The 19540-nt window shown below is 50.1% G+C and overlaps 1 protein-coding gene across 1 annotated transcript in view; it reads right to left on the bottom strand.

Moving 5' to 3' along the window:
* The window catches only part of B4GALT1 (UDP-Gal:betaGlcNAc beta 1,4- galactosyltransferase, polypeptide 1), a 49714-nt gene that overhangs the window by 9868 nt on the left and 20306 nt on the right, over positions 1 to 19540 (bottom strand). The window contains exon 2 of the mRNA XM_015560467.1: positions 9312 to 9591. Within this exon, the coding sequence (XP_015415953.1) occupies positions 9312 to 9591 (280 nt within the window). The remainder of the gene's footprint in view (positions 1 to 9311; positions 9592 to 19540) is intronic.

The following is a 19540-nucleotide window of genomic DNA, read 5'->3' as shown; positions in this document are numbered from 1 at the left end:
CGCCCAATGCTCCCTGCTCTTCCTACACTCTCCTATAAGAAGGGGGGCGGGGGTGCTCCTGGTGACCATGTCTGAACCACAGGATCTGGCCTCCTGGTCACTACTGTTTGATCTAAGCGGATGCTTAAATGAGACGACACTAAGTATTTTTCCCAGAAATTGGAAATTTGGAACAACAAACAGGCCCCTCTGGCACCCAGGCCCCAGCACAATGGAGGAGAACCCTAACAGAAGACCTGGTTCTGCCCTTAGCCAATGGGGGATGCAACAGTTCCTTCCCCTGAATAAGGCCCTCCGGTGTGTGGTCCACGCTGGAAACTACTCAGGCAGTTTTCCAAAATGACAATCGCTTCTCCCAGCCTGGCCTCCCAGCCTGGCCTCACCTGTGTGATCCTGGGGAGGGGAACAGCAGGGTATTTTTTGCAAGTGTGAGCCCCAGGAACACCAGAGCAGCAGGGGGACAGATGAGGAAAGTGTGAGTCTTCCTCTTCCTCCCCGGGGATTACAGAAATGTCAGAGCCAGGCTTCTTTGGGGGAAATGCTATAATAACATGGCTAACTTTCTTGTCAACAAAGACAGGCCCTGGCAAGTCCCCCAACCCCCAGCATTAAGGCAGGTGCTGTTCCTCTGCAGGAGGCAGGAAGGCGCCCTCCTCAGTCCTGCCCCTCCTCACGGGCATTTACTCAGTGCCCCAGCTACTTCACTCACTCAGGTAAACGTTATCCAGTACCTACAGTCTGGCCAGGCCAGAGCGTTGTGACAGACGCGCACTTTTATCCCAGGGATGCCATCTTCTTCCCTTATTAGCTGTGGGCATCTGGGCCTCGGTTTCCTCATTTGGTCATGGGGATGACAACAGGTGGGTTGTATTCAATGAGACAATACATTAAAGGCCTTTGCACACTGCCTGGCAACAAATGATACTATCATTATTTCAGCAGAGGTTTTCCCCTTCACCTTGAATAGTCGGACCTTTCAAAATGTTGCCCTAGCTGGTCTGGCTCAGCGAACAGAGTGTCAGCCTGGGGACTAAAGGGTCAAGGGTTCAATTTCAGTCAAGGACACATGATGGGGTTGTGGGCTCGATCCCCAGTAGGGGGCGTGCAGGAGGTAGCCAATCAATGATTCTCTCTCATCACTGATGTTTCTATCTCTCTCTCCCTTCCTCTCTGAAATCAATAAAAATATACATTTTTTAAAAAATGTCTCCCAGAGATCCACCTGGAGACAACTCTCGTGTTTGTGAGTGTCCTTCCCAATCAACTTTCAGTTCCTCCCAAATCCTGCTTCTCTGGAGGGTAATTTCTTCAGAGGATTAAGCCTCAAGTGAGTTAACCTGTGACTCACAGGACTCGAGTGCTGATAACAGCACAGGAAAGAAAGAGAGGCCTTTTGAGGCTGTGACAGGCCCGGAAGCCCACTCGGTGAAGAGGAGCCGGTGCACGGGGTGCAGGTGTCCTTCTGAAAGACGGGGCTTTTAAAAGTGCAGGCTGCTTCTTTTTCTTTTTTTAAAATATGTTTTTATTCATTTTTTTTAGAGGGAGGGATAGGGAGACAGAAACATCAATGATGACAGAGAATCATAATCGATTGGCTGCCTCCTGCACACCCCTTACTGGAGATAAAACCCACAACCCAGGCATGTGCCCTGACTGGAGATCAAACCAGTGACCTCTTGGTTCATGGGTTGACGCTCAAACACCAAGCAACACCAGCAGAGCTAATGTGCAGTCTTCTTTACGTTGGTAGACAAGAGTTATAGTATCCCTAATACTATCAACAACAACTTTTTTTTTTTTTTTTTTTAAAAAGAGCTATACTTATCCCTTCCTTCTAGGGCAACCGGCTCCTAACAGAGGGAGAGGGCAAGAGGAAAGAAGAAAGGTCAAAAACTATGTGGCATTTTCACAGTTGGACAGGATGGCTGTCCCTTCGATCGAAGTTCACAGAGAAGCCTTTTATCATCACTGGGCATACAATCCCGATAGTGGGTGTCAGAGTTGGTCAGGCAGAACCAACAATGGCCAGAACAGAGAGAACAGGAGCCTGAGCTTGGTCAGGCATGCTGGCCTGGGGTAGAGTGAGGAGACCCAAGGTGGGAGGCCTGGCACAGGCCTAAAGGCCACACTCCTCAGAGGAGAGAAAAGAAGAAAGAAGCTACCTTCGGACACATCATGTAGAAACCCAGTGCCCCTTCTGGCAGATCTGGGTGGCAGGGAGGAATGTCTTAAGAAGTATCAGATAGCTCTCCAGGGCTATTAAAACCTTTTCCTAGAGCCCTCATTTACACTAAAGATAAGAAAGAGCAAATAGTGTGTCCACTGAAAATGGAATCCTCCTACACTGCTGGTAGGAATGTAAAAAGATGCAGCCACTGTGGAAAGCAGTCTGGCAGTTCCTCAATTAGATAAACTAAGAATTACCATGTGATCTAGCAATTCCACTCCTAGGTATATTCCCAAGAGAAATGAAAACATATGTCCACACACAAACTTTTATACAGTGTTCATGGCAGCATTATTTACAATTACTAAAAAGTGGAAATAACACAAATGCCCATCAACAGATGAATGGATAAACGCAAGTGGTAGATCCATACAATGGAATGTTATTCGGCCATAAAAAGGAATGAAGTACGGATAACATGCTACAACATGGATGAACCTTAAAAACATGCCAGGTGAAAGAAGCCAGTCACAAAGGATCACATATTTATTATGATTCCGTTTATAAGAAACGTCCAGAACAGGCAAACCCACAGACACAGAAAGATGAGTGGCTGCCTAGGGTGGTGGGGAATGGAGGGATTTATAGCTAAGAGGTGTGGGGTTTCTTTTTGGCTCAATAAAAAGGCTCTAAACTTGATTTTATGGTTTAGATAAATATACTGAAAGCTACTGAGTTACAGACTTTAAATAGGTGAATGTTATGGCATGTGATTACATCTCAATGAGGCAGTTACCAAGAAAAAGAAAGAGCAAGCCAGCCCCAGAGACAGAAGAGGGCCAGAGGGTCCTGTGTTCCCGTGTTTGATATATTTGTTCTTGCCATTCATTGAGTGTCTACTTCATGTTTAACAGTAGGCATACGAAAAAGGAAAATAAACAGGCCCGGCTTTTGAGGTGTTACAAGTTAAACAGGCAATTGCCATGGGTGCTGAGCGATGAGCGCTTTGTGGTTACAGCTACCGGGGAAGGGGCGGGAGAGGGGAGTCACAGCGCCAAGCACAGATGGAGTGGAGGTGATGGCACTAACCTAGTCCTACGGGACTGGAGAAGGCTTCAAAGAAGTTAGCCACGCTTAGTAGTCCTAGGAGAGAGAGCAGCATTTGTACAGGCTGAGGGGGGGAAAAAAGCATCTAAGGAAATACAAGAAATACACAACGCGGAAGCCAGAATAAGACATGAAGGCGGAGGTGGACAAATCATGAGATGGAAGGGGAAGCTGGGTGCTCTGCTAAAACACTCAGGTGCTATCTTTGATTTAGGCCACAGAAAGCCTTTGACGGTTTTAAAAAAGGGTCACGTTTTGCAAGTCAAGGAAGGATGTGTGCCCCAACCCCCCCAGTTGGAAGTGGTGATTCTTGGTGAGGTGGACGCAGAGAATTTTTAAAGCCCAGCTCCGCAGGAGCCATTGCAGGATGTCGGTCTCTCTCCCTGGGCCTGCGGCACGGACTTTCTGCAGAAAAACACTTTAGAAAATAAAGGCTTCTCTCAGAAAACAATTTGGCCATTTACCTTAACAACTATAAAAAGTTCAAATTTTTTTTAAACCCATAATCCTGTATCTGAAAACCGAGCCTAGAGAAACCTAAATGTAGAAACAAAACTCAGAATAAGCTTTAGACTCGAAGATGTTCATTACAGTACTATTCACACTAGTGAGAAAGTGGAAATGGTCTAAATGCCTGCTAATACAGAAGAATGGCTAGGTTAATTATGGTAGAAATGCATGCTTCAACTACTATGAAGGCATGGAAAGTGATGATTATGAAGACCATGAAATAACATGGGAAGATGCTGATGACATGGAATTGAGGAAAAGCAGGATACAGAAGTATATACATATGGAGTATGAGCCCAACTGTGGCTTAATTTCAGGAAGGCAACGTCTCAGACCTCTGCACAACAGGCTGGCATTTCCAAGCAAGGCCCACAGGCCCGAGGCCGGCACCCGCAGATTGCACGGCTTCCCCTGACCATAGGGCCTGGGCTCTGGGTTTGGCTGGGGGGCGTGTGCACATTACCAGGGTGGGGTGGCGGCGGTGGCGTGGCGGTGGCGGCGGCAGCAGTCACAGCAGTGGTTAGGTCGGCGCTCCTCTCTCTAGGAGGTGGAGGGAACAGAAGAGGAGGTAGGTGGAGAGTAAGAAGCAGACCCCAGAAGGAAGCTCCTCCATCAGCGGGCTTGGCTACAAACAGAATTAACAAGGAAAGGAAAAAGGCCCCCACTAGAAGGAAAAAAAGAGAAACGGTGGAAGCAAGGGAGAGAGGTCAGGAAGAAAGGCAAGTGGCACGGCTGCAAAGGGAAAGGAGCCCATTCTGACCACCCTTGTAGCCGGACAAAGGCAAATCACTACACGTGGCCACTCCTGGCCCTGAGGTTATGGGTAAGCAGAGAAAATGGCATTTTCCAGGGTGATGTCCAGGGAGACAATTCACCAGCCGTGTGAGTACCTGTGAGTGCTGCGACACGTTCCCCAGGAGGATGGAGTGAACCATGGACAGAGAGGGGGAACACAGCAAAGGAGACCCTGCACCCTGGGGCAGTGCACAGGGTGTGGTGGGACACAGACACTCCCAGTCCCCCCATAGCCCTCCCCGGCGTCAGGAAGCTCAAAGCAGGGGGTGCTGCAGGACAGGATCAGGCCCGCCCCTCCTGAGCCCCATTCCTGCCCACACCGATCTGGAGGCTGACCACTTGGGCAGGGAATGGAAGGCAGGGATGGTGGATGGTAAAAGATGGTCAAGATAGACACCAAACCAGTGGGGGCCCAGGCCCAGGCAGCCATCCTCAGTCATGGGGCAGGCTCGTGAGTCTGCTTCACCCCAGTTCACCGGGGCCTCATTTAGGAACCCGCTGCCTGGCCCAGGGACAGGATAAGCTGCTGAGGCACGGTGACAGACACTTTCACTCACTGAGGGTACAACGGGCTCTCTCCAAACCTGCCCACACTGGGTCCCAGACCAGCGGCCTGGAACCGTCTCACAACAATGCACAGACTGAAAAACTTCAAAGCCTGAAAAAGCTGGGCCTCCCCCGCACCTTCCCCACCGTCCCCGACACCCCAGCCTTTCCGGCCAGGATTTACCTGTGAGCAGGATCATGGGCAAGCCTCACAGAGGGTTCTGAGGCTGTAGCTCCAAAGGCAAGGCCCACCCCCCATGACCTGTGGGAATCACAGCATCACCCAGTGGGAGTGGAGCTGTTGCCCAGGGAGGGGGGGAGAGGCATTCCTTAGGCTTCATGTGATCTCTGTCCAACCCCAGCTCCACCACCCAGCCATCAGGGACCCAAGCAGGCTACTTACCTTCCCAGCCTTCCCTCAGCCGAAACAGTGAGGGTCGTTAGAGTAAAAATTCAAAGTGAGACCATGAAAGATGTTCATTCCAAAGGACCATAAAGTTTTATGACCATCAACAACCACAGGGTTGAAATGGATTCTCTCCATTTTCCCCAAGGGCTGTGTCCTAGGCCTGCTCTGGTCAGCAAGGAGCAGAGAACTCCGGGGAAAGGCCTGGGAGGGGCTGTGCAGATTCCCAAGGATCATGCCCTGGCCTGAGAAAGGAGGCTTCACTTCCAGGCACAGTCCTCACAGGAGAACAGGGAGCCAGGGGTCCTGAGAGTGGGTGGAAGTGCAGGGTAGGAGTCAAAGGGAATGGCTCCGCGCTCCAAACCCTGACAGAGCACACAGAGCCGGGGGGTCAGGGAGAGAGGCGGTCAGAACTGGGGGCTGGGAGTCCAGGAGCCGCCAGATGGGTGAGCGCACACACAGCAATCATCCCTCCTCCCTCGCTAGGATGTGCTAAGTGGCCTGGGAGGGCAGGAAGGGAGAGGTCAGCCCCACCTGGGGTTTCACAGAGCTAATAAGTTTGGGGGGTGGGGAGGGATGGGAGGGACCTCAAATGGTGGCCAGAAAAAGAGCAGGTAGGGGAGGGAAGGCAGGCAAGCAGGGCAGGGGGGAAGGCATAAGCAAAGGCAACAGGCGGGAGCAGAGTTGGGTGAAGATGGAGAATCCAGGATGGCTGTGACACAACGGTGTGAATGGAGCTTGAGGAGGAGGTGGCTGGAGGCAGGTCAGGGCTGGACTGCAGAGGGTCCTGGATGCTGACCTCAGGGCTTCAGACCCTGCAGACCCTTGCCTGCGGGCAGTAGGGACGCACGGAAGGGTTTAAAGAAAGGGCCGGGCATGGTAGAACCAGAAAGATCTTGGGCAGCTGAGCGAGATCAGAGGTGCCAGGGGATATACAAAGGGAAGTGGAGAGATCAGTCCTGGGTGCTGGCTCCAGGTCAGAGGGCTGCCATGGTGATTACAAATCCACCTGGCCAGGTGGGCCTGCATTCCTCACCTGTGGTAACTTACTCCTGTGGCGGTTAATCCCACAAACATCCTGTATTTATTTAGGGCTGGTGGTGCCAGGTGGCAACTTGTCTCCCCTTTATCTTGGGTGGTTTTAGAGTTTCCTTAAAGTATGAGGAAGTGCAGTATGCACCCCACCCACTAGGACACCTTGATGTCCACTCTGCACCACGGTTCCAGTGCTGGACCTGGAGAGGACTTCTGTGCCTCAGAGCGGCATCCTTGGTTCCAACAGGCTGGCCGTCCCGGAACCCTAACGGGAGTCTCAGGCACTGGTGTGCTCGGGCAGAAGACCCGAGAACCAACAGCAATGCTTGTTCTCCGTGTCGACTGGTAAGCCCCCCATCCTTATTGTGAGATGTAAGTTCTCATGGTGCCTGGAAGGGTGCATATGGGAGGCAACCAAAACGGGGTGGTTAATAAGCTTAATGTGGACAGGGGTAGGCGCCACGAAAGCCTGTGAAAGCTCACCCCATGTGTGGAGCTTGAGACACAACCCTGTTCTGAAGGAGCTGGTAGGCTGACGTGGTACCTACATCCCCTGAGATTCTGTTATCTGATGGTTCTCGGCTTTATGTCCTTATCTGCTCTCCTCTGACTCCCTGGAAGCCACACAAATGAGAGGGAGAGTTCCAACAGTTGGTCCTGAGTGACTGAGGGGGGTGAAGCAGGAAGAGGGAGAGCAGTAAAGAGTTTATCACCTCGGTACTGATTAGAGAAAAAAGGCAGGAAGAAGGGGGGGTGAGGAGGAGAAACTCATCATTGCAGTAATAACCAGTGTTACTGAGGGTTCACCAGGTGCCAGGTGCTTCACAGCCCAGTGTGGGCAGTACTAAAACCTTGCCCTCCCACCAACCAGGAAACGGAGGAACTGTGCTGAACTCAAATCGAAATACTCGCCCTAGCCGGGCCGGCTCAGTGGATAGAGCATCGGCCTGCCGATTGAAGTGTCCCAGGTTTGATTCTGGTCAAGGGCATATGCCTGGGTTGTGGGCTCGAACCCCAGTAGGGGCATGCAGGAGGCAGCCAGTCAGTGATTCTCTCTCATCATTGATGTTTCTCTCTCTCTCTCTCTCTCTCTCTCTCCCCCCCCTCCCTCCCTCTCTGAAATCAATAAAAATGTTTAAAAAGAAATTTTTTTAAGAACTCATGCTGAAGGGCACTAGTTGGTCAGTGGCAGAGCCAGACCACTGACCCAGGCAGTCTGAGCTGGAGCTCACTCCCAGCCCTGGAGACCGGCTTTGAGAAGAAACTCCTTAGGGAGGGGCTGAGTGGCCTCGAGGAGAGAGTTGCTGCCCTGCAATGAGGGCACTAGGAACCGAGACAGGGTCTTGAGCTGCAGCCCTACAGTTACTTATGTGACTTCTGCTTCCCTTCTCTGAGCCTCAGTTGCTTCATCCGTGAAACAGAGCAGACATTTTCACACTATCTGGCCTCAGAGGTTCAGGCAAATGCCAGCAAAGACTGAAGGTAAGTTAGGGGGTGGAGGTTCTATTCTCTCTCTTTTTTTTTTTTGAGGTTCTATTCTTAAAAACTTAAGAACTACTGGACTAGAGGTCTCAGAGCCCCCTCCTATTTTAAGCCTTCTGTTTCTCTAATCTTTTGGTGTTTTTTTCTTCTTTATCTTTTTTCTAATTTTTTTTTCTTCTTTTCTTTCTCTCTAATCTTAATTGGGGTTGGGGATAAATGGTCAAAATGACAGTGGGGTGTCTGAGACAGGAAGACACTGAGAGGCTCAAATGACGCCTCTTTGCTCAAGAGTACATAAAGGTTGAAGCCTGATGCTACGAACTCCTTTATGAACGCCCTTTCTTCCTCTATAACAACTATAAAACAGAGAGCACAGAAGTTTCTAGGTTAAACTGGGGAGAGGGGGAATGATGCAGTGTTTCTCCTTGGCCTCTTTCTTTCAAAAGGCTTAGGTTTCTCCCCTGACTGGTGTGGTTCAGTTCTTTGTAGCATCATCCAGGACACTAAAAGGTTGCAGGTTAGATTCCCAGTTAGGGTGCGTATGGGAGGCAACCGAAGATGTCTGTGTCTGTCTGTAAAAAAAACACACACAAAACTGCCTCGATGATTAATCTGATTTCTCCAGGTCATGGTGCTGCAGGCTGACATGCCTCCAGCAGCTTCTTTAAACTCAATACACACATGGATCAGAGACACAGAGAGAAGCTCTTTTCTCACTCAGTCCAGGCCACATTATCTTCAGGGGACCACAAATAAAACTTCCCCAAACTTTTGCTGGGGCCTGGCATTCCCGCCTGAACTAAAAGCATTGTCTCTTGTGAATACCTCAGAAACAGCTGTTAAACCGGGTAAATCTGAAGTTAACTAAAGGTCTGACTCCAAATGGGTATTTCTATTTTTTTAAAAAGAAGACACACAGCTACCCAGAGACAGAAAATAGTCACTGCTTTATTTGGAGAGAATAAGAGTTGTTATTTTTCTCTCCATTTTGTTGGAAGGGAACTTCCAAAAAAAAACCCCAAACACACAAACAAAGCACCCCAGCAATTTCCTTGCCTAAAGAGTTACAGCAACAAGCAAGCCCACTGTATGGCATCTGGCCTATTTACACTAGTGAAAATAAAGAGGGTGATAGTGATCGAGCTGTAAAAATCAGATACCAAGGAAATTATGCCCTTCCCTTGCCCACCTCTTTACTCTCATATTTAGAGTGCGCGCACACACACATACTTCCTCCCTGGCTCCCCTTCCCAGACACCTCACCTGATTGATAACATAGATGCCGTAGTCCAACTGCTGACGCTGCAGGATTGGGTGCAGGTAATACAGCCAGTACTTGAGGTGTTCCTGCCGGTTGCGGAATGGAATAATGATGGCCACCTTGTGAGGAGAGACGCAGTCCTTGGGGGCGTAGCGACCACCCACCTTCACCTCGGGGTTCTGTTTCGCCAGAAGCGTCAGGTCCACGGGTACGTTGAACTCGATCAGCATGGGGCCAACTACAGGGGTGGAGGAAGGATAAGTTAGCAGGCTGTGGGACTCGCTGCTTCACAGGGGCTGCCAGGTGGCCAGGCCTCAGGAGACAGCTCTTCCAGAGAGGCAGTGCGGCCATGGGAAAGGCATTCGTGCCCAGCACCAAGTACGGTGTCCAGCACAAGAGTGACCAACTATCCCAGGAAACTCGTAGTACCAGGCAAACCTGGATGGCGGGTCACCCTGAGAAGCACTTGCCTATACAGGCCACACTCCCTTCAGACTCCGTGTTTCTCAACTGTAAAGTGGAAGCGGGACCATTTCTGGCCTGACCTCCAGGCAGGCTGCTGCGCGGATCAGAGAGCAGGGAGGAGAAAGCACTTTCTCAGAAATCCCGAGGTTGAGACCTAGCTCTGCCACCTCCCAGTCAGTGTGGCTTTGGACAGGTTCTCTCTGAACTTAGCCTAGTTGAGGAAACGTGTGTGTGTGTGTGTGTGTGTGTGTGTGTGTGTGTGTGTGTGTGTTGGAGAGGTCAGTGTTGAGAAAAGCAGAAGGTAGCAACGAGTGGCCTGAGTAACCCATGTCTCATGGGTTGATGCACAGATCAAACAAACTTGACGGGAAGGACTGGAGGAAAGGCGACCCCGGAGGAGACTGGGGGGCAAGAGAGAAGAAAACAGTTGGAAAGAACATCAAAGAAGAATGCTTAGTAGAAGGGAGGGAATCCAGTCAGGGATGACCGCAAGGTTCTGGCCTAGAAAGAACATGGCTCTAGATGAGAGAAATAAGTTAGTAGGAGAGCTCTTTGGCTTAGGTGAAAAACGGATGAGATGTGTATGGATGGTGGGTTTTTAGTTAGCGGCAAGTTAGGAGCAGAGGGAAAGGCCACGGCCAAGATCCAGATACAGGCATGGCAGCTCGTGTCTCCTAAACACAAACAGGTGGCGCTACCGGAGGGCTGCTGGGAACTGTCCCTCACGCAGCACAGATGGTGAGGGCAGAAGAAAGGTGACTGGCCCAGGGACACATAGGGAATTGGGGACTGAGTCATGACTTGAACCCAGGCCCCCAGTATTCTCTGTAGGACAAACTTTCTCAAAGAGGGTTCCACGAAACACTAATCTTAGCAGGATGCTTAACAGAAGAACATGTTCCCTGGTTCAATGAGGGCAGGAACCCTACCCACTAAATCCTGCTTCTGGAAAGTCAGGACGTACACCAAAGGCTCTGAGAAGGCGTGCAACCAAAAAACCTTCTTCACTTTACTTAACTCACCATCTCCAAAATGTACTGGGCCACAGAATCATTTTACCGGGGGACGCAGTTTGAGAACTGATACTCTAGTGCAGAAGTCCTCAAACTTTTTAAACAGGGGGCCAGTTCACTGTCCCTCAGACATTCCACACATGCGCACTGCGGGCCCAGGACGAGTTCGCTGCTAAGCAGGACAGGCAGCGGCAGCAAAAACACCCGGCGGGCCGGATAAATGTTTTCGGCGGGCCGCATGTGGCCCGCGGGCCGTAGTTTGAGGACCCCTGCTCTAGTGTAACCAGCTTCCCTTGTGAAGCAAACTAGTCATAAGCACAAAGGAACAGAGGTGAGAACGCTGACCACAAACTCAGAGCAAGTTCACCTGAAACATGCCAGTGAGAACCAGTGTGCACCCTCTGCCACCTTGTTTATCAATAGTATGTGGCTCTCTGAGCACCCGTCCCCAGAGATCACTACCCTCCTGAAATGAGACAACCGGAGAAAAGCAAGCTGTGACTCTTGCTCCTCCTGCCTGTTCACAGGTGCGAACTCGCCATCTCCTCTCCTTCTCCCCTCCCCCGCACCTCCAGTACACCACTCGCGTTCCCTCCCTCCAGTGCTGACCCAGCTCCATCACCACCGGACCTGTTCCCATTCATTTTCTTGAGACACAGCTCTGATCATTACCTTCCCCCTAAAAACCTCCCAGGGCTCTAAGGTCGTGTTGCCTTGGACAAGGCAAGGCTTGGCAATAAGGCCCTTCAGTCTCAGCTCTACCTCCCTCCCCCCGCTTATAAACCAGGCCTCTGACTGCACTTTTCTCTTTGCCAGAAATGCCCTTCCCTCTTTCCTCTAATGGCAAACTTTGCATGGAGAGACAGGCCAGAATCTTAAAAGCAAAGTCCCAATCTTGCCTTGTCCTTTCCCTTTCTTCATTACCACAGAGCTCAGACAGCCGATCCCCCGGGGTGAGGAAGGGGACCTTCAGGGTTCCAAAGCCCTGTTGCCTCCTGGGCCATGTACCTCCCTCTCTGGAGGGGCAGGGGCCTCACAGATCAGTCCCTCACTGGGCTGCTGGCTGACCCAGCTTCCATATCCTAGGGTACCCTCAGGTGAGTATTGGCTTTATACTTTAGGACTAAGTAAGGGGATGCCTGGACCAGTTTTCCCCAAACCTATCATCAGGATCACCTGAGGCAATTTGTAAAACATATGGACTCTCGGGCCCTTCCCCTAGAGAGCCTGAACTGGGGAGATCTTGGGAAGGACCTAGGTGAATAATCAACAAGGAGCCTAGATCAGTGGTCGGCAAAGCCAAATATCAACAGTACAACGACTGAAATTTCTTTTGAGAGCCAAATTTTTTAAACTGAAACTATATAGGTAGGTACATTGTTATTAACTTAATTAGGGTACTCCTAAGGCTTAGGAAGAGCCACACTCAAGGGGCCAAAGAGCCGCATGCAGCTCGCGAGCCGCAGTTTGCCGACCACGGGCCTAGGTGATTCTGGTCCTGTTTTTGTTGTTGTTAATCCTCACACAAGGATACTTTTCCATTGCTTTTTAGAGAGAATGGAAGGAGGAGAAGAGAGAGAGAGAGAGAGAGCGAGAGAGAGAGAGAGAGAGAGAGAGAAAGAAACACTGATGTGAGAGAGACACATGGACTGGTTGCCCCTCACTGGAAACGAACTCGGGACCCTTCAGTCTACGGGCCAATGCTCTATCCACTGAGCCAACCAGCTAGGGCAGAGCCTAGGTGACTCTGTCTGGGCAAGCTGGGCAATGGGGAGAGGAACCTCCCATCTTCACAAGTCTTGGGGCTTGCAGGCAAGGAGGGTCCTCAGGGTCTCCTACAACTCACAGGTCATAGAGGCAGCCCTTCCCAACGGGGTCCAGGAGGCCTCAACTGCTTGACTCCCCGGCCCCGGGCAAAGTCTTCTGGGAGGCCCTGCTGCACAGTGCACTTGTGAAAAACATGAAAAAGATCTGTCACCGGGCTCTTCTCACTTCAGAGGGCCCCACAACATCTGCAAAGCCTTTGCACCTTTTCTTCTCAAGATGCTACTAAACATAACCCCATTTTCAGGAACCCAAGTGCATCTGGGCTGTCACCCTACCACCTTACTCATACTTTCGGTCACCAGCCCAGAAGACAGGAATCCACACTTGGTCTGCCCAGCCCCCTAAAGCAGGCACCTGTAGGCTGGTCTTAGTTTTGCCCCTTCAGGAGTTCCAGAAAGGTGGTCCTGTGGTTTCCTGGAGAGGGGAGAGGACGCCTGGGCCCTGGTGTAGCTCCATCAGGGACTTGCTGGATGATCTATCTTTGGGCAAGTAGCATCTGCACTCAGGATACTGGCTTCCCCTTTGTAAAGTGCAGGGACCAGAACTCAACCTGCTCCAGAAGACTCCACTCCCACCGGCTCCTCCAAGGGCTCATGTGGAGCTTTATCACTGAGCAGCCTCTTCTCACTCTTTGCACCCTTCTCACAACCCCCATCATCTCTAACACATTGAAGGCACACTGACCGCCGGATCCTGCCTTCCCTGCCCAATCTGGCAATTCTTTCCCCACCTTCTCTCTGTGAAGCCTCCACCCCTCTGAGAATCCCACAGATCTCACCTCTGAGAGTGGATAGCACTTGGCAGTCAGTGGCAGCCCCAGACCTTGGGTCCAGTGCCAGCCAGGAGGCCTCCGGTAATGTCCGGCACATCTCCTGCCACCCACGGGAGCTGTCCTCTGCTGCACCCCTGGCTCAGTCCCAGTGAGAAAATTCATAGAGCTCAGACTCCAGGGGGGGCAGTGACCAGCTCTGCCCAGACCCTTGCAGACCTGGGGCCGGGTCTCAGAGCCAGGGCTGGAGGCCTCAGGGAGAGGCGAGGGGAAGAAACCAAGGGCTGAAGGCTTCATGACAGTCCTCATGCTAAGCCAAGGCTCCCTTGCTGTGAGGCGCACGGCGCGTGCTTCCACAGGCCCTCGGCCCCGCTGGGCTGGCTTGTGTGTTTTCTTGGCTCTGGGAGCTGGGAGGCAGGGTTACGTAAGCAGATGAGCAGATGTGAGCCTGTCCTCGGCTCCCCCAGCTAAAGCCCTGCCACGTGGGCTTCCCAGTTGGGAGTCCGGGTCATGGCCTTGCGTGTAAGTCACTCAATAACTTCAATGTGTGAGCTCAACTCAGACAAATTCCACTGCTCCCTTGCTCGGCACAGCAAGCCCTGCTAATCGAGAGCCAGTCCAGCGTAGACTCCTTGCCTCACTTTCACGTTCGCTGAACCACCAGAGTTCCTCAAGCTCCTCAGGCCAATCAGCCCCTGCTCCAGATGCCCAAAATACCCTTGACACCACATTGAGCCCTGTAGGATGAGAGCTCCCTGCTTGCTCCCTCATCTCTGTGAGGGCAGGGGTTGTATGCCATGCCATTCCTTTTTATACTTGGGACAGTTACTGGCAGAGCAGCATGCACAAACATGTGTTTATCCACACAGCACAAGTTCAACTACTAGTTAAGAAGCAGAGCTAACAGAGCAGGGAACCATTTTGCCTTTAATGTTTGAGAATGCAGATTATCCTACTACACATGTACAACCAAGGCAACCAAGGGCAAAAACACTCCCCATTCTGGGTTCTTAAGATGCTTTTGGTTCCAGGCATAGCACCTGATCTGTGATTGATGGGCGCATCCCCTCAATCCTATATAATAAAAGCCTAATATGCAAATCAACTGAACAGTGGAATGACAGGTCACTATGACTCACACTGATCACCAGGGGCAGGTGCTCAACACAAGAGCTGCCCCCTGGTGGTCAGTGCACTCCCACAGGGAGCACCACTCAGCCAGAAGCCAGGCTCATGGCTGGCACGTGCAGTGGCAGTGGCGGGAGCCTCTCCCACCTCCGCGGCAGCATTAAGGAGCAGTGAGCCAAGCAGGTAAGGAGCAGCGAGCAGGTGGGGGATAAGGAGTGAGGGGTCCCAGACTGTGAGAAGGTGCAGGCCGGGCTGAGGGACACCCGCCCCCCCTCAATGCACAAATTTCGTGCACCGGGCCTCTAGTGTTAAAATAAGTTTCCTGCAGGTTCTAGGCCTATAATTCAAAACTTTGTGGCAGTAGACAGCCTAATGAAAATGTTGCATTTCCTTAGCTGAACCTCACACTGCCGCATCAAACAGGCACTTCCCTAAATACCACTTGTTCCTTAAGAGAATAATCCCAAAGTTCAAAGTCTGGTGTGGATTGTGAGATCATCAGAAAAACCTTATGTGGTCACTCAGTCCAGGATCCTGTCACCAATGGTATCAAGGCCTAACCTAAGGGTGCAAAGCCATGGTCAGGTTCCATCACTTTCAAGGGTTTGGATCCTCTTTGAACTAGAGCAGTGATGGTGAACCTTTTGAGCTCGGCGTGTCAGCATTTTGAAAAACCCTAACTTAACTCTGGTGCTGTGTCACATATAGAAATTTTTTGATATTTGCAACCATAGCAAAACAAAGACTTATATTTTTGATATTTATTTTATATATTTAAATGCCATTTAACAAAGAAAACTCAACCAAAAAAATGGGTTTGCGTGTCACCTCTGACACACGTGTCATTGGTTCGCCATCACTGAACTAGAACCTGGAAGAATCCTGGCAGACCAGGGCTGGAAGGACTTTGAGAATTATGTTTCAGCCCCACGTTACACATGAGAGTTTGAAACTGAAGGCCAGAGATTGACAGATTTCCTCAAGGACATTCTTGGATTGCCTCTCCCCCCCGCCCCCCAACTCCTCCAACAACAACAAAAGCCATCCTTATCTTCCCCTTATTAATCCTTTAGGGTTCTCATGTTCGTGGATGCATCTACAGAGTGGACAGCAAATCAAGGTACACATGCCCCTCTACTCTCCCTACACTGTGCCCATGGGGATTCTGTCTCAGAATCCTTCTCAACCTAGGGCTCCAGGAGCTACCAACTGATCCCAAGTGTCATAAAAGTGAATCTTATTTGACATCACTGACCTAACCCTCCTCAAGCACATTTCTGTACCACACAAGGTCACAATTCCTGACTTCTAAAGCAGAGGAATCAAGGAGAGAATGCTGAGAAGCCTCTGGAGATGCCAGAATTGTACGCTTCTGTCCTGGGGCGACCCAAAGAGGTTTTTTCTTTTCTTTTTAAAAATTTTATTGAATTTATTGGCGTGACATTGGTTAGTATAATTATACTAGAGGCCCAGTGCACGAATTCATGCATGGGTGGAGTCCTCGGCCTGGCCAGCGATCAGGGCTGATCAAGGCCATCTTGCCATCTCAATCCGAGCCAATTGGGGCCAGCTGGCAGGGGGAGGGACCGTGGGAGGTTGGCCAGCCAGCCCGGGGGAGGGGAGCGGCCAGCCGCGGGAGATGGGCTGTGGGAGCACACTGACCACCAGAAGGCAGCTCCTGCATTAAGCGTCTGCCCCCTGATGGTCAGTGCGCATCACAGCTACCAACTGGTTGTCCGGTTGTCAAGGTCGCATGGGCTTTTATATATATAGATAGGTTTCAAGTGTACAATTCTATAAGACATCATCTTTATAGTGTATTATGTGCTCACCATCCAAAGTCAAGTCTCTTTCCATAGTCATTTATCCCCCCCTTTTCCTCTTCTACCTCCCCACAAAAAGGTTTTCACCTGAAGTGCAACCACAGAGACACAAGGCCCTGAGGTCAAGAAGCAGTGTTGGGGATCACAGGCTTTCATAGCTCAGTAAACAGGCCTCCTAGTGTTTGTCCACTGGGGAAAATTGTCCCAAGAGGAATTTCTGCTTTGCTTGGTCCTGGCCCAAAAACAGATTTCCTCCTCACCCAGCCCTTCTCCCTCCCTCCACCTCTCTGCTGGAATCTGTGGAAACTGCGTGCCTGCCCACGGTTATCAGTTACCACTACCAGGAAAGGCTCAGGAGCCCAACCTGCCTGGAAATTCCATGAGCCCAGGAAGGCCTTGCTGTTCCCTTCTCCTCTTAGAACTTGAGCACTTCTGGAAGAAATGATTTGAACTTCTCAGAAAGGATTAGAATAACAGTCTGGTATTTTTAAAAATATATTTTTATTGATTTCAGAGAGGAAGGGAGAAGGAGAGAGAGAGAGAGAACCATTGATCGGCAGCTTCCTGCACACTCCACACTAGGGATCGAGCTCACAACCTGGGTATGTGTCCTGACCAGGAATCAAACCATGACCTTTTGGTTCATAGATCGAGACTCAACCACTGAGCCACGCCGGCTGGGCAACAATCTGGTATTTTTTATTTTATTTTAAGACTTCCCCCTCCCTACTGAGGCAGTCCCCCCATCCCGCCTGCTCTGAGGCCTCCGCACTCGGCCTGGAGACAGTCACCTACAGGTAAGCCCAGGGCCTGCCCCTTGAGGGCTCCAGGCCCATGACGGCAGAAGCCACCTTTACTTCCGTTCCTCTTCATTACTTTCCCCTCCCAGGATGCTGGGGGAGAACACTTCGCTCTGCACTTTCTTAGTTTATTTTTTTAGAAAAGATGTAGAAATTCAACACACAGTTCTACAGGAAGCAAATGCAATTTCCACAGGAAGCAGCATGGTAGGAAAAGGTCACAAACCAGGGTTCAAATCCCTGTGCCTCTACTCGCCCTGGCTGGGTGGCTGTTCCTTACAGCGGTATTTGTGAATTAGCGTGGGAGTCTATCATGAAGGAAGGGAGGAGGAAAAATGGGATGAACACCATGGACACGGGGTGCACACACAGCGGTGTGAATGGACCTTAAAAAAACAAGGGTGTGCATCTGGAGCCCAGTTCTTGGTTTCTAAATGCCATTCTCTACTGCAAAGAACTAGGGACTGAGCAAGAGGAACCTGGCCAGTATGACTCAGTTGGTTGGAACATCGTTCTGTGCACCAGAAGGTAGCGGGTTCGATCAGTTGGGGTGTGTACCGGAGGCAACTGAGCAATGCATCTCTTTCACAATGACGTTTCCCTCTTTATCCCTTCCTCCCTCTCTTAAAAAAAATAAATTAAAAATATTTTTAAACAGCTGGGTGAAATAAATTGGAATCAGAATGAGCTACAAAAGAATACTCTTTACATAAGTTAAAAATACATGTACATATACTGTATGACCTGTTTATATGACATTCTCAAAAAGACAAGACAGTAGTAATGGAGAGCAGATCGGGCAGGGGTTGCCAGGGGTGAAGGGCTGGAGGAGAATGGGGACTATATGGGGGATTTTTGCAGTGATAGAAAAGTTCTGTATCCTGATTGTTGTGGTGGCCACACAAATATATACTTGTATTATATAGACCTATACACCTAAAAAAAATTTTTTTTACTATATGCTCATCTAAAAATAAATTTAAAAAATGAATATAGCCCAGCTGGCATGGCTCAGTGGTTGAGCTCTGACCTATGTACCAGGAGGTCACGGTTCGATTCCCGGTCAGGGCATAGGCCTGGGTTGCAGGCTCGATCCCCAGTGGGGGACAATGAAGGAGGCAGCCGATCAATGATTCTCTTCATCACTGATGTTTCTATTTCTCTCTCCCTCTCCCTTCCTCTCTGAAATCAATAAAAATATATTTAAAAAAAAATGAATATATGTAGAACAGCAGCTCCCATTAGGCAAGAACAAAAACATTCACACTTAAACAGTCACGCATTAGAATGGTTGCCGGAGGTGGGGTGGAGAAATGGAAGGGGAATGAGGATAAAAGGGAGTCCATGATGATAACGGGCATGAAACAGTGTGATGGCTGGATGGAAAGAAAGGAAAGCAGGAAGAAAGCACAAAGGAAATAAGCAGGGGAGCGGTGGAAGATGGAGCTGGATGTATCCTTCCAGCACTGTTCAGGGGAGAAAGGAACCCTGACCTCTAGACAAACCAAAGTCCCTGAGCAGGTCTGCAATCTTGTGGGGTCAGATTCATCAGCCACAACAGCCTGACACCACCCCCCATTGGAGCACTCACTTCCCTGCTCGAACTTCTGACTCACTGGCTGTGGACTAACCGCCTTCCCTCCTAGTGTTGCAGCCAGAGAACTCTAAGGCATTTGACAACAGTTCTAACCTTCCCAGTAAACCAGAAGTTTAGCGATCCAGCAGGTAAGTAAGCCTCCTGGGAGTTTTATTACTAAGTTGCTCCTCCGATATTCTGGAGCCCTGACTGGATTTCTGGACCAGTAATGCTGGTGTCACGCACATCCTCTTCTCTCTCCATCCAGAACCAGGCTTTGGGCTGTAGAGAGCCTGCTTCCCTACGGGCCATCTGGGCAGTCTGCCAACCATGCACTCCCGGCAATACCTCTGGGGTATCAGGACCACTTTAAATGTAGCCAGCTCCCTCCAATTTCCTTCTCTACGGAGTAGGTATAAAACAATGTGTTCTTTTCAGGTGGTAATGAGATAACACATACACATATTTATCACAGTACTTGACACTAATATCAATAAATATTACTGTGCCTTCTCACCGACTCCCTAGAACTTCAAAGCCTACAGGGTTATAACAGCTCTACAATCACAGGAGACTAAAATTCCACTTTTCTACTCTGAACACCAGCAACAGCGACAGACTTGGAAGAAGAGCCTGGGACCTCAAATGTTTTGGGGGCATGGCATAACCTTCCTGCAAAACATAAGGGGTGAACAGCGATTCTGCTCATCTTTTACTGTCAGAGACAAGTATTAAATGTTAAAGAACCAGCTTAGAAAAGAATACAGAAGAAAAATTTTATAATCTTGGAATGATATAGACCCTCCTAAGTGTGTGTGTGTGTGTGGGGG

This window comes from Myotis davidii, unplaced genomic scaffold (assembly GCF_000327345.1).
Source record: "Myotis davidii unplaced genomic scaffold, ASM32734v1 scaffold534, whole genome shotgun sequence".
Lineage (NCBI taxonomy): Eukaryota > Metazoa > Chordata > Mammalia > Chiroptera > Vespertilionidae > Myotis > Myotis davidii.
This window is presented reverse-complemented; position numbering and strand designations above follow the sequence as displayed.